The sequence below is a fragment of the Drosophila willistoni genome, assembly GCF_018902025.1.
Source record: "Drosophila willistoni isolate 14030-0811.24 chromosome 2L unlocalized genomic scaffold, UCI_dwil_1.1 Seg72.1, whole genome shotgun sequence".
In the NCBI taxonomy this organism is placed as follows: domain Eukaryota; kingdom Metazoa; phylum Arthropoda; class Insecta; order Diptera; family Drosophilidae; genus Drosophila; species Drosophila willistoni.
The window spans coordinates 1,262,020-1,274,608 of record NW_025814049.1 but is presented as its reverse complement, the minus strand read 5'-3'; the positions used below and the strand labels follow the sequence as shown (position 1 = coordinate 1,274,608).

Below are 12,589 nucleotides of genomic sequence, written 5' to 3'. Positions count from 1 at the left end.
TAACGTTAACTTTCCCCTCTCAGATCGAAGTACTTACCGCTTGTAGTCCGTTTGATGGGACTGTGGTTGTCTGTCTGTAGCATCTTCGGCATTGGCCTTCAGTGCCAGAGCCTTCTGTTCGGCACTGGGACTTATATTTGGTACATCCATGCAACGTTCCTGTGTGCCGCTTATGCGTTGCTTCAGGGCCTCCGGGGCGTATGGATTATTTGGCATTTCGACAGCGTTGTACCACTTCTTGACTTCGCGCTCTGCGATCGAACCTGTAAATGCGAAATAGATTGCATATCAAAGGTGTGAGTATATAGGCCAAGACAGGGAATCAGGAAGTCAAATTGCAATCTCAAAATGCGAAACGAAAAAAACAACTAAGCGTAAGCAATAAAAGTACATAAACTTTAGGTAGGTATATAATTAACACATGTATTTATTTATAGACAAAACAAGGAGACAACAAACACCGAGTGATGACAGAAATTGCCATGGCCATAACTAACTATGAATGTTACCTGGCACAAAGCGGCGCAACAGTACAACATCATCATCATCATTCTGATCATCAACATGATCTTTATCATTATTTTTATCATTTTGTACGTTCTGGTGGTGTTGATTGTGACCCGACTCTGATTGCGTTTTTGATTCTAATTTATTTGACCATCTTAGAGAACCATTTGTTAGTTTGCCGTTAGTGCGACGTGTGGTGGTGGTGGAGGTGGTGTTGGTGGTGGTTGTGTTAGTTCTGTTAGTAAGTGTTATTTCATTGTGAGAGATGAGATTAATTGATCTCCTCTCGTCTTCGGTCTCTGCGTTTAATTCAACCCAATCCTGTTCTGTGTCGTCGCCATGGAATGTCTCATAGGCGGTCGACGGAGCACTCTCATCGCTGCGATTTGAGTCTGTACTTATTTGATCTGAGAAGAGAATATCATTAATGAAGTGATACGTGATATCTCTCAAATTACTTAATACAAGGAACTCACTGCCATAATCAATTTCGCTATCTATTTCTAAGTTCTGGTTGGGAGTATCTGACTTGGAGTTATCTTCTAAAGGATTATCACTAGCATCCTCTGAATCTAGACTACTCTTACTATTATTCAGAGTCATTTCCTCCACAAGGGTGGTGGTTTGACAGGGAGTTGCCTCATTAACTAAGTATTCCTCGTCTACAGTCTCGTCCATGGAATCAAAGGAACTAAGGTATTTGTGCATGATTAGAGAACGCTGACGTCTGCGCTCAATTGTAGCTAAAAGCCGTTTGTCTTTAATGTAAAACTTGCAAATGGTCCCCAAAAGGTTTAAGGAATCTGGTTTTGCAATCAGAGCGGAGTTTTCATCTCCATCGCTCGGTGTTTTGTCGACTATGTTCAGTTGTCTTCGAAGGCACTTTAGAGGCGTTTTACCTAGAGCCGCACTGGTAGGAACTGTTGACGTGAATACAGTTTCTGATTCTTGAACTGAAGAATTCTCAACATTCTTTTCTGTACTCGGCAATATTAAAAGAGTCTCTTCTGAAGGTGAAATGATATTTGCTGGTTGTGATTCCGCTTCAGCAAAAGAAGAAGTAGGCTCAGATACTGTTTCTATTGGTGCTGGTCTTGAGGAAGCCTCAGCCTGTGGTTCTACTGCAATTTCTGCTGGATTTACTGTAGGTTGTTCTTCAGAAACAGCTTCTGTAGGTTGTGGCAAATCTACAATATCCACTGGTGGTGCTATTTCCGGTATAGCAACAGAAGAAGTAGGCTCAGATACTGCTTCTATTGTTGCTGGTGTTGAGGAAGCCTCAGGCTGTGGTTCTACTGCAATTTCTGCTGGATTTACTGTAGGTTGTTCTTCGGAAACAGCTTCTGTAGGTTGTGGCAAATCTACAATATCCACTGGTGGTGCTATTTCCGGTTTTCCGGAAGAAACGGGCTCCGATATTGATTCTACTGTTGCTGGTGTTGAGGAAGCCTCAGTCTGTGGTTCTACTGCAATTTCTGCTGGATTTACTGTAGGTTGTTCTTCGGAAACAGCTTCTGTAGGTTGTGGCAAATCTACAATATCCACTGGTGGTGCTATTTCCGGTTCAGCAATAGAAGAAGCAGGCTCCGATGTTGGTTCTCCTGTTGCTGGTGTTGAGGAAGCCTCAGTCTGTGGCTCTACTGCAATTTCTGCTGGATTTACTGTAGGTTGTTCTTCGGAAACAGCTTCTGTAGGTTGTGGCAAATCTACAATATCCTCTGGTGGTGCTATTTCCGGTTCAGCAATAGAAGAAGCAGGCTCCGATATTGGTTCTCCTGTTGCTGGTGTTGAGGAAGCCTCAGCCTGTGGTTCTACTGCAATTTCTGCTGGATTTACTGTAGGTTGTTCTTCAGAAACAGCTTCTGTAGGTTGTGGCAAATCTACAATATCCACTGGTGGTGCTATTTCCGGTACAGCAACAGAAGAAGTAGGCTCAGATACTGTTTCTATTGGTGCTGGTGTTGAGGAAGCCTCAGCCTGTGGTTCTACTGCAATTTCTGCTGGATTTACTGTAGGTTGTTCTTCAGAAACAGCTTCTGTAGGTTGTGGCAAATCTACAATATCCACTGGTGGTGCTATTTCCGAAACAGCAACAGAAGAAGTAGGCTCAGATACTGCTTCTATTGTTGCTGGTGGTGAGGAAACCTCAGGCTGTGGTTCTACTGCAATTTCTGCTGGATTTACTGTAGGTTGTTCTTCGGAAACAGCTTCTGTAGGTTGTGGCAAATCTACAATATCCACTGGTGGTGCTATTTCCGGTTTTCCGGAAGAAACGGGCTCCGATATTGATTCTACTGTTGCTGTTGTTGAGGAAGCCTCAGTCTGTGGTTCAACTGCAATTTCTGCTGGATTTACTGTAGGTTGTTCTTCAGAAACAGCTTCTGTAGGTTGTGGCAAATCTACAATATCCACTGGTGGTGCTATTTCCGGTACAGCAACAGAAGAAGTAGGCTCAGATACTGCTTCTATTGTTGCTGGTGTTGAGGAAGCCTCAGGCTGTGGTTCTACTGCAATTTCTGCTGGATTTACTGTAGGTTGTTCTTCGGAAACAGCTTCTGTAGGTTGTGGCAAATCTACAATACCCACTGGTGGTGGTTTTTCCGGTTTTCCGGAAGAAACGGGCTCCGATATTGATTCTACTGTTGCTGGTGTTGAGGAAGCCTCAGTCTGTGGTTCTACTGCAATTTCTGCTGGATTTACTGTAGGTTGTTCTTCGGAAACAGCTTCTGTAGGTTGTGGCAAATCTACAATATCCACTGGTGGTGCTATTTCCGGTTCAGCAACAGAAGAAGTAGGCTCAGATACTGCTTCTATTGTTGCTGGTGTTGAGGAAGGCTCAGTCTGTGGTTCTACTGCAATTTCTGCTGGATTTACTGTAGGTGGTTCTTCGCAAACAGCTTCTGTAGGTTGTGGCAAATCTACAATATCCACTGGTGGTGCTATTTCCGGTACAGCAACAGAAGAAGTAGGCTCAGATACTGCTTCTATTGTTGCTGGTGGTGAGGAAACCTCAGTCTGTGGTTCTACTGCAATTTCTGCTGGATTTACTGTAGGTTGTTCTTCGGAAACAGCTTCTGTAGATTGTGGCAAATCTACAATATCCACTGGTGGTGCTATTTCCGGTTCAGCAACAGAAGAAGTAGGCTCAGATACTGCTTCTATTGCTGCTGGTGTTGAGGAAGCCTCAGTCTGTGGTTCTACTGCAATTTCTGCTGGATTTACTGTAGGTTGTTCTTCGGAAACAGCTTCTGTAGATTGTGGCAAATCTACAATATCCACTGGTGGTGCTATTTCCGGTTCAGCAACAGAAGAAGTAGGCTCAGATACTGCTTCTATTGCTGCTGGTGTTGAGGAAGCCTCAGCCTGTGGTTCTACTGCAATTTCTGCTGGATTTACTGTAGGTTGTTCTTCGGAAACAGCTTCTGTAGGTTGTGGCAAATCTACAATATCCACTGGTGGTGCTATTTCCGGTTCAGCAATAGAAGAAGCAGGCTCCGATATTGGTTCTCCTGTTGCTGGTGTTGAGGAAGCCTCAGCCTGTGGTTCTACTGCAATTTCTGCTGGATTTACTGTAGGTTGTTCTTCGGAAACAGCTTCTGTAGGTTGTGGCAAATCTACAATATCCACTGGTGGTGCTATTTCCGGTTCAGCAATAGAAGAAGCAGGCTCCGATATTGGTTCTCCTGTTGCTGGTGTTGAGAAAGCCTCAGTCTGTGGCTCTACTGCAATTTCTGCTGGATTTACTGTAGGTTGTTCTTCGGAAACAGCTTCTGTAGGTTGTGGCAAATCTACAATATCCTCTGGTGGTGCTATTTCCGGTTCAGCAATAGAAGAAGCAGGCTCCGATATTGGTTCTCCTGTTGCTGGTGTTGAGGAAGCCTCAGCCTGTGGTTCTACTGCAATTTCTGCTGGATTTACTGTAGGTTGTTCTTCGGAAACAGCTTCTGTAGGTTGTGGCAAATCTACAATATCCTCTGGTGGTGCTATTTCCGGTTCAGCATTAGAAGAAGCAGGCTCCGATATTGGTTCTCCTGTTGCTGGTGTTGAGGAAGCCTCAGCCTGTGGTTCTACTGCAATTTCTGCTGGATTTACTGTAGGTTGTTCTTCGGAAACAGCTTCTGTAGGTTGTGGCAAATCTACAATATCCACTGGTGGTGCTATTTCCGGTTCAGCAATAGAAGAAGCAGGCTCCGATATTGGTTCTCCTGTTGCTGGTGTTGAGGAAGCCTCAGTCTGTGGCTCTACTGCAATTTCTGCTGGATTTACTGTAGGTTGTTCTTCGGAAACAGCTTCTGAAGGTTGTGGCAAATCTACAATATCCACTGGTGGTGCTATTTCCGGTTTTCCACAAGAAGCAGGCTCCGATATTGGTTCTACTGTTGCTGGTGTTGAGGAAACCTCAGTCTGTGGATCTACTGCAATTTCTGCTGGATTTACTGTAGGTTGTTCTTCGGAAACAGCTTCTGTAGGTTGTGGCAACTTTACAATATCCACTGGTGGTGCTATTTCCGGTTCAGCAATAGAAGAAGCAGGCTCCGATATTGGTTCTCCTGTTGCTGGTGTTGAGGAAGCCTCAGTCTGTGGTTCTACTGCAATTTCTGCTGGATTTACTGTAGGTTGTTCTTCGGAAACAGCTTCTGTAGGTTGTGGCAAATCTACAATATCCACTGGTGGTGCTATTTCCGGTTCAGCAATAGAAGAAGCAGGCTCCGATATTGGTTCTACTGTTGCTGGTGTTGAGGAAACCTCAGTCTGTGGATCTACTGCAATTTCTGCTGGATTTACTGTAGGTTGTTCTTCGGAAACAGCTTCTGTAGTTGGTGGCAACTCTACAATATCCACTGGTGGTGCTATTTCCGGTTCAGCAATAGAAGAAGCAGGCTCCGATATTGGTTCTACTGTTGCTGGTGTTGAGGAAGCCTCAGTCTGTGGTTCTACTGCAATTTCTGCTGGATTTACTGTAGGTTGTTCTTCGGAAACAGCTTCTGTAGGTTGTGGCAAATCTACAATATCCACTGGTGGTGCTATTTCCGGTTCAGCAATAGAAGAAGCAGGCTTCGATATTGGTTCTACTGTTGCTGGTGTTGAGAGAGCCTCAGTCTGTGGTTCTACTGCAATTTCTGCTGGATTTACTGTAGGTTGTTCTTCGGAAACAGCTTCTGTAGATTGTGGCAAATCTACAATATCCCCTGGTGGTGCTACTTCCGGTTCAGCAACAGAAGAAGTAGGCTCAGATACTGCTTCTATTGTTGCTGGTGTTGAGGAAGGCTCAGTCTGTGGTTCTACTGCAATTTCTGCTGGATTTACTGTAGGTGGTTCTTCGCAAACAGCTTCTGTAGGTTGTGGCAAATCTACAATATCCACTGGTGGTGCTATTTCCGGTACAGCAACAGAAGAAGTAGGCTCAGATACTGCTTCTATTGTTGCTGGTGGTGAGGAAACCTCAGTCTGTGGTTCTACTGCAATTTCTGCTGGATTTACTGTAGGTGGTTCTTCGCAAACAGCTTCTGTAGGTTGTGGCAAATCTACAATATCCACTGGTGGTGCTATTTCCGGTACAGCAACAGAAGAAGTAGGCTCAGATACTGCTTCTATTGTTGCTGGTGTTGAGGAAGCCTCAGTCTGTGGATCTACGTCAATTTCTGCTGGATTTACTGTAGGTGGTTCTTCGGAAACAGCTTCTGTAGGTTGTGGCAAATCTACAATATCCACTGGTGGTGCTATTTCCGGTACAGCAACAGAAGAAGTAGGCTCAGATACTGCTTCTATTATTGCTGGTGGTGAGGAAACCTCAGGCTGTGGTTCTACTGCAATTTCTGCTGGATTTACTGTAGGTTGTTCTTCGGAAACAGCTTCTGTAGGTTGTGGCAAATCTACAATATCCACTGGTGGTGCTATTTCCGGTACAGCAACAGAAGAAGTAGGCTCAGATACTGCTTCTATTGTTGCTGGTGGTGAGGAAACCTCAGTCTGTGGTTCTACTGCAATTTCTGCTGGATTTACTGTAGGTGGTTCTTCGCAAACAGCTTCTGTAGGTTGTGGCAAATCTACAATATCCACTGGTGGTGCTATTTCCGGTACAGCAACAGAAGAAGTAGGCTCAGATACTGCTTCTATTGTTGCTGGTGTTGAGGAAGCCTCAGTCTGTGGATCTACGTCAATTTCTGCTGGATTTACTGTAGGTGGTTCTTCGGAAACAGCTTCTGTAGGTTGTGGCAAATCTACAATATCCACTGGTGGTGCTATTTCCGGTACAGCAACAGAAGAAGTAGGCTCAGATACTGTTTCTATTGGTGCTGGTGTTGAGGAAGGCTCAGCCTGTGGTTCTACTGCAATTTCTGCTGGATTTACTGTAGGTTGTTCTTCGGAAACAGCTTCTGTAGGTTGTGGCAAATCTACAATATCCACTGGTGGTGCTATTTCCGGTACAGCAACAGAAGAAGTAGGCTCAGATACTGCTTCTATTGTTGCTGGTGGTGAGGAAACCTCAGTCTGTGGTTCTACTGCAATTTCTGCTGGATTTACTGTAGGTGGTTCTTCGCAAACAGCTTCTGTAGGTTGTGGCAAATCTACAATATCCACTGGTGGTGCTATTTCCGGTTCAGCAATAGAAGAAGCAGGCTCCGATATTGGTTCTACTGTTGCTGGTGTTGAGGAAGCCTCAGTCTGTGGTTCTACTGCAATTTCTGCTGGATTTACTGTAGGTTGTTCTTCGGAAACAGCTTCTGTAGGTTGTGTCAAATCTACAATATCCACTGGTGGTGCTATTTCCGGTACAGCAACAGAAGAAGTAGGCTCAGATACTGCTTCTATTGTTGCTGGTGGTGAGGAAACCTCAGCCTGTGGTTCTACGTCAATTTCTGCTGGATTTACTGTAGGTGGTTCTTCGGAAACAGCTTCTGTAGGTTGTGTCAAATCTACAATATCCACTGGTGGTGCTATTTCCGGTACAGCAACAGAAGAAGTAGGCTCAGATACTGTTTCTATTGGTGCTGGTGTTGAGGAAGCCTCAGCCTGTGGTTCTACTGCAATTTCTGCTGGATTTACTGTAGGTGGTTCTTCGGAAACAGCTTCTGTAGGTTGTGTCAAATCTACAATATCCACTGGTGGTGCTATTTCCAGTACAGCAACAGAAGAAGTAGGCTCAGATACTGCTTCTATTATTGCTGGTGGTGAGGAAGGCTCAGCCTGTGGTTCTACTACAATTTCTGCTGGATTTACTGTAGGTGGTTCTTCGGAAACAGCTTCTGTAGGTTGTGGCAAATCTACAATATCCACTGGTGGTGCTATTTCCGGTACAGCAACAGAAGAAGTAGGCTCAGATACTGTTTCTATTGGTGCTGGTGTTGAGGAAGGCTCAGCCTGTGGTTCTACTACAATTTCTGCTGGATTTACTGTAGGTGGTTCTTCGGAAACAGCTTCTGTAGGTTGTGTCAAATCTACAATATCCACTGGTGGTGCTATTTCCGGTACAGCAACAGAAGAAGTAGGCTCAGATACTGTTTCTATTGGTGCTGGTGTTGAGGAAGGCGCAGCCTGTGGTTCTACTACAATTTCTGCTGGATTTACTGTAGGTGGTTCTTCGGAAACAGCTTCTGTAGGTTGTGTCAAATCTACAATATCCACTGGTGGTGCTATTTCCGGTACAGCAACAGAAGAAGTAGGCTCAGATACTGTTTCTATTGGTGCTGGTGTTGAGGAAGCCTCAGCCTGTGGTTCTACTGCAATTTCTGCTGGATTTACTGTAGGTGGTTCTTCGGAAACAGCTTCTGTAGTTGGTGACAATTCTACAATATCCACTGGTGGTGCTATTTCCGGTTCAGCAATAGAAGAAGCAGGCTCAGATATTGGTTTTACTGTTGCTGGTGTTGAGGAAGCCTCAGTCTGTGGATCTACGTCAATTTCTGCTGGATTTACTGTAGGTTGTTCTTCGGAAACAGCTTCTGTAGTTGGTGGCAACTCTACAATATCCACTGGTGGTGCTATTTCCGGTACAGCAACAGAAGAAGTAGGCTCAGATACTGCTTCTATTGTTGCTGGTGGTGAGGAAACCTCAGTCTGTGGTTCTACTGCAATTTCTGCTGGATTTACTGTAGGTTGTTCTTCGGAAACAGCTTCTGTAGTTGGTGGCAACTCTACAATATCCACTGGTGGTGCTATTTCCGGTTCAGCAATAGAAGAAGCAGGCTCCGATATTGGTTCTACTGTTGCTGGTGTTGAGGAAGCCTCAGTCTGTGGTTCTACTGCAATTTCTGCTGGATTTACTGTAGGTTGTTCTTCGGAAACAGCTTCTGTAGGTTGTGGCAAATCTACAATATCCACTGGTGGTGCTATTTCCGGTTCAGCAATAGAAGAAGCAGGCTTCGATATTGGTTCTACTGTTGCTGGTGTTGAGAGAGCCTCAGTCTGTGGTTCTACTGCAATTTCTGCTGGATTTACTGTAGGTTGTTCTTCGGAAACAGCTTCTGTAGATTGTGGCAAATCTACAATATCCCCTGGTGGTGCTACTTCCGGTTCAGCAACAGAAGAAGTAGGCTCAGATACTGCTTCTATTGTTGCTGGTGTTGAGGAAGGCTCAGTCTGTGGTTCTACTGCAATTTCTGCTGGATTTACTGTAGGTGGTTCTTCGCAAACAGCTTCTGTAGGTTGTGGCAAATCTACAATATCCACTGGTGGTGCTATTTCCGGTTCAGCAATAGAAGAAGCAGGCTCAGATATTGGTTCTACTGTTGCTGGTGTTGAGGAAGCCTCAGTCTGTGGTTCTACTGCAATTTCTGCTGGATTTACTGTAGGTTGTTCTTCAGAAACAGCTTCTGTAGGTTGTGGCAAATCTACAATATCCACTGGTGGTGCTATTTCCGGTACAGCAACAGAAGAAGTAGGCTCAGATACTGCTTCTATTGTTGCTGGTGGTGAGGAAACCTCAGCCTGTGGTTCTACTACAATTTCTGCTGGATTTACTGTAGGTTGTTCTTCGGAAACAGCTTCTGTAGGTTGTGGCAAATCTACAATATCCACTGGTGGTGCTATTTCCGGTACAGCAACAGAAGAAGTAGGCTCAGATACTGTTTCTATTGGTGCTGGTGTTGAGGAAGCCTCAGCCTGTGGTTCTACTGCAATTTCTGCTGGATTTACTGTAGGTTGTTCTTCAGAAACAGCTTCTGTAGGTTGTGGCAAATCTACAATATCCACTGGTGGTGCTATTTCCGGTACAGCAACAGAAGAAGTAGGCTCAGATACTGCTTCTATTGTTGCTGGTGGTGAGGAAACCTCAGCCTGTGGTTCTACTACAATTTCTGCTGGATTTACTGTAGGTGGTTCTTCGGAAACAGCTTCTGTAGGTTGTGTCAAATCTACAATATCCACTGGTGGTGCTATTTCCGGTACAGCAACAGAAGAAGTAGGCTCAGATACTGTTTCTATTGGTGCTGGTGTTGAGGAAGCCTCAGCCTGTGGTTCTACTGCAATTTCTGCTGGATTTACTGTAGGTGGTTCTTCGGAAACAGCTTCTGTAGGTTGTGTCAAATCTACAATATCCACTGGTAGTGCTATTTTCGGTACAGCAACAGAAGAAGTAGGCTCAGATACTGCTTCTATTGCTGCTGGTGTTGAGGAAGCCTCAGCCTGTGGTTCTACTGCAATTTCTGCTGGATTTACTGTAGGTTGTTCTTCGGAAACAGCTTCTGTAGGTTGTGGCAAATCTACAATATCCACTGGTGGTGCTATTTTCGGTTCAGCAATAGAAGAAGTAGGTTCAGATACTGCTTCCGCTGGGTTTACGATATGTGGTTCTTCCGATACAGCTTCTGCTGGCTGTGGCAAACCTTTAATATCCAACTGCGGTGTGTTTTCTGTATCAGCAATAGGAGCTGGAATCGATTTCAGGAAAGTCTTTTCGGCATTTTCCATTTCTAGATATAAAGATGGTGGCTCTTCGGAAATTTCGATGATGGAAAATCCGACTGTCTCTGTCGTTTCTATTGTCGATTGTAAAGATAAATCTGTATTTTCTTCCTCTGCAATAACGTCGAGAGAATGATGTTCGAGATCTGTTGTGCGGGAGTTTATTTCAGCAAGTGCGAGATCGCTCAACTCCTTGAGTGTATGCATTTCACTTGGTGTAATGACGCCCTGCTGTTCGGATGCAGGAACAGCCAGCATAGGTCCCAGAGCCATGGCGGCTAAGATTTCGATAACTGAGGGTGGATTCTCTTCAGTGTACTCGACGGTACTGAATCCAGTACAGCCCTCATCAAGGGCATCGACAAACTCGTCAGTGTCAATTTCATTTTGGTCTGTAACACAAACGACTGCTGAATGTCGATCGCTTCATAATCATGCACAAATACGCGGAAGGTTTTGGTTGGGGATTTCCAAAGATAACTACCAAATATTCTATGGGATAACTATTGGCTTTGGCTGATCTAATACAATAAAGGATTCATATTCAAATGTCTTCGATTGGTTAGCATAATAGGGTAAGATATGTCAATTGTGTGGTATAGGTGGGTGAGATATGGTAAGATAATCAAAGTTACCTGCTATGAGGATCGGTTCCTCAATGTGTTGGTCATCTTGGAATGTCGTTGGAGGTGGTGGCTCTACAAATTGTGATGGTACTTCTGTGGGTTGTGTTTGCAATATTAATGGATTGGTGGCCTCGGTAAATGCCGGTTCATGTTCCTCCGGTAATGTATGGGAGATTAAGCTAGTGCGATCGATTAGCTCGTCTAGCACTAGTTTTGTATTTTGGCCACCAATCAAGTGCTTATTCAATAGGCGATCATTAATGTCCAGAGAGGTTTCCTCGACATCTGAGCCCATTTCCGAGAGATCGCTGACCTCATCGGCTGTTCTATCGCCAATCTGGGCACGTACATTTTCTCTGGGAGCCGGCACCAGCATGCCAATGCTGCTCGGGGTAGCCGAACTTTGCAAGGAGCTGTGCTGCTTTTTCTTAAAAAGCCAATTGTCCTCCCAAGTGCCATCTGCTATCATACTCGAGGTGACTGAGCCGTTATCTATAAAAAGGAGTTCGATTTCAAAATAGTCTTTCACTATCTTATCTCTTGTGTTGCTTACCATCCTCGGATTCGGTAACAGAGGCTGAAAAATCTGGCAATGGCACCATATGAGCGGCTATATAATCGCTTAGTACCGATTCACGTTCAAAGGCTGCCTGCAAGCTCAATGGTGAATCGGTTTTGCCAGTCTAAAAAGATTAGAAATATTAAATTAAATAAATTCGTAAAGTGTTTGTTTAAAAGGTTAACTCACATTTAATACTAGCTCATTATCCGTTAGACTGCAATCACTACGGGGTTCAATAGAACTACCGGACGTGGTGCTCAACGCTTCGGCATTGTAGTTTTCATCAATGTTATTGTGACCACTCAAGTCCGGTGTACTTTCCGATATTAGCGACCGTCTTCGGTTATTCCCTTCCGTATCTGCAATCTGCAAAAAAAAGAAAGGCAAAAACCATACATATCCATATTAGAATGACCTTGGCATTGTGCAATTTAACAAGTTATTGAACCCTTCTCCCTCTTCCTCATTCGCTTGTAAAGAGACTAGCCACTAAGCCGGCAACGTGGTCTAAATATTGAATTGAAACTGGGTTCTTGCCATCGATCGATCGATTGGCATTTAAACGTTTTGCAGAGGTTGAAATGATTATGAATTTGATTTACGATGCCTCATTAAGTACGATATCTAATCAAAGACGATAGCACACAAATATAATATGAGACTTCAGCCCAAATGCGATATATTTCTATAGTTTCTTTGATTAAACTATGTTTTGACTGGGTTTTTTTTATTTACTTTCTGTTCCTGGTCCGTCATTGTTTCTGCTGTTCTCGGAAGTATTAATTGTTAAATTGAAAATAAAAATGGGTTTATTGATTAATCAATTAGTTTGACTAGCAAAAAATTATATATCTGCGCCGACGTCCGAATGGTTGAAATACTGAACTGCAACTAATTAGCATACTTTGACGACGGAAGAGTAAAAGTTGGCACGGTGAAGCCCCTAAAATGCTTGGCAAATGGAAAAAAGGACGGGGGGTGAGAGTGAAAA

At 44.1% G+C, this 12,589-nt stretch overlaps 1 protein-coding gene across 12 annotated transcripts in view; it reads right to left on the bottom strand.

Moving 5' to 3' along the window:
• Positions 1 to 12,589, bottom strand: part of LOC6637876 (calphotin) — a 35,609-nt gene that overhangs the window by 3,347 nt on the left and 19,673 nt on the right. For 5 of the 12 annotated variants that reach the window (XM_023175164.2, XM_023175155.2, XM_023175159.2 and 2 more), the window contains 4 exons: positions 11,785 to 11,964; positions 11,590 to 11,719; positions 11,046 to 11,528; positions 38 to 263 (listed from right to left, as the gene is read on the bottom strand). In XM_023175164.2, the coding sequence (XP_023030932.1) occupies positions 38 to 263; positions 11,046 to 11,528; positions 11,590 to 11,719; positions 11,785 to 11,964 (1,019 nt within the window). Of the gene's footprint in view, positions 1 to 37; positions 264 to 509; positions 915 to 1,406; positions 2,736 to 10,208; positions 10,803 to 11,045; positions 11,529 to 11,589; positions 11,720 to 11,784; positions 11,965 to 12,333; positions 12,398 to 12,589 lie in introns of those variants that run through there. The other 7 variants (XM_023175139.2, XM_023175138.2, XM_023175141.2 and 4 more) reach the window with 3 other exon arrangements.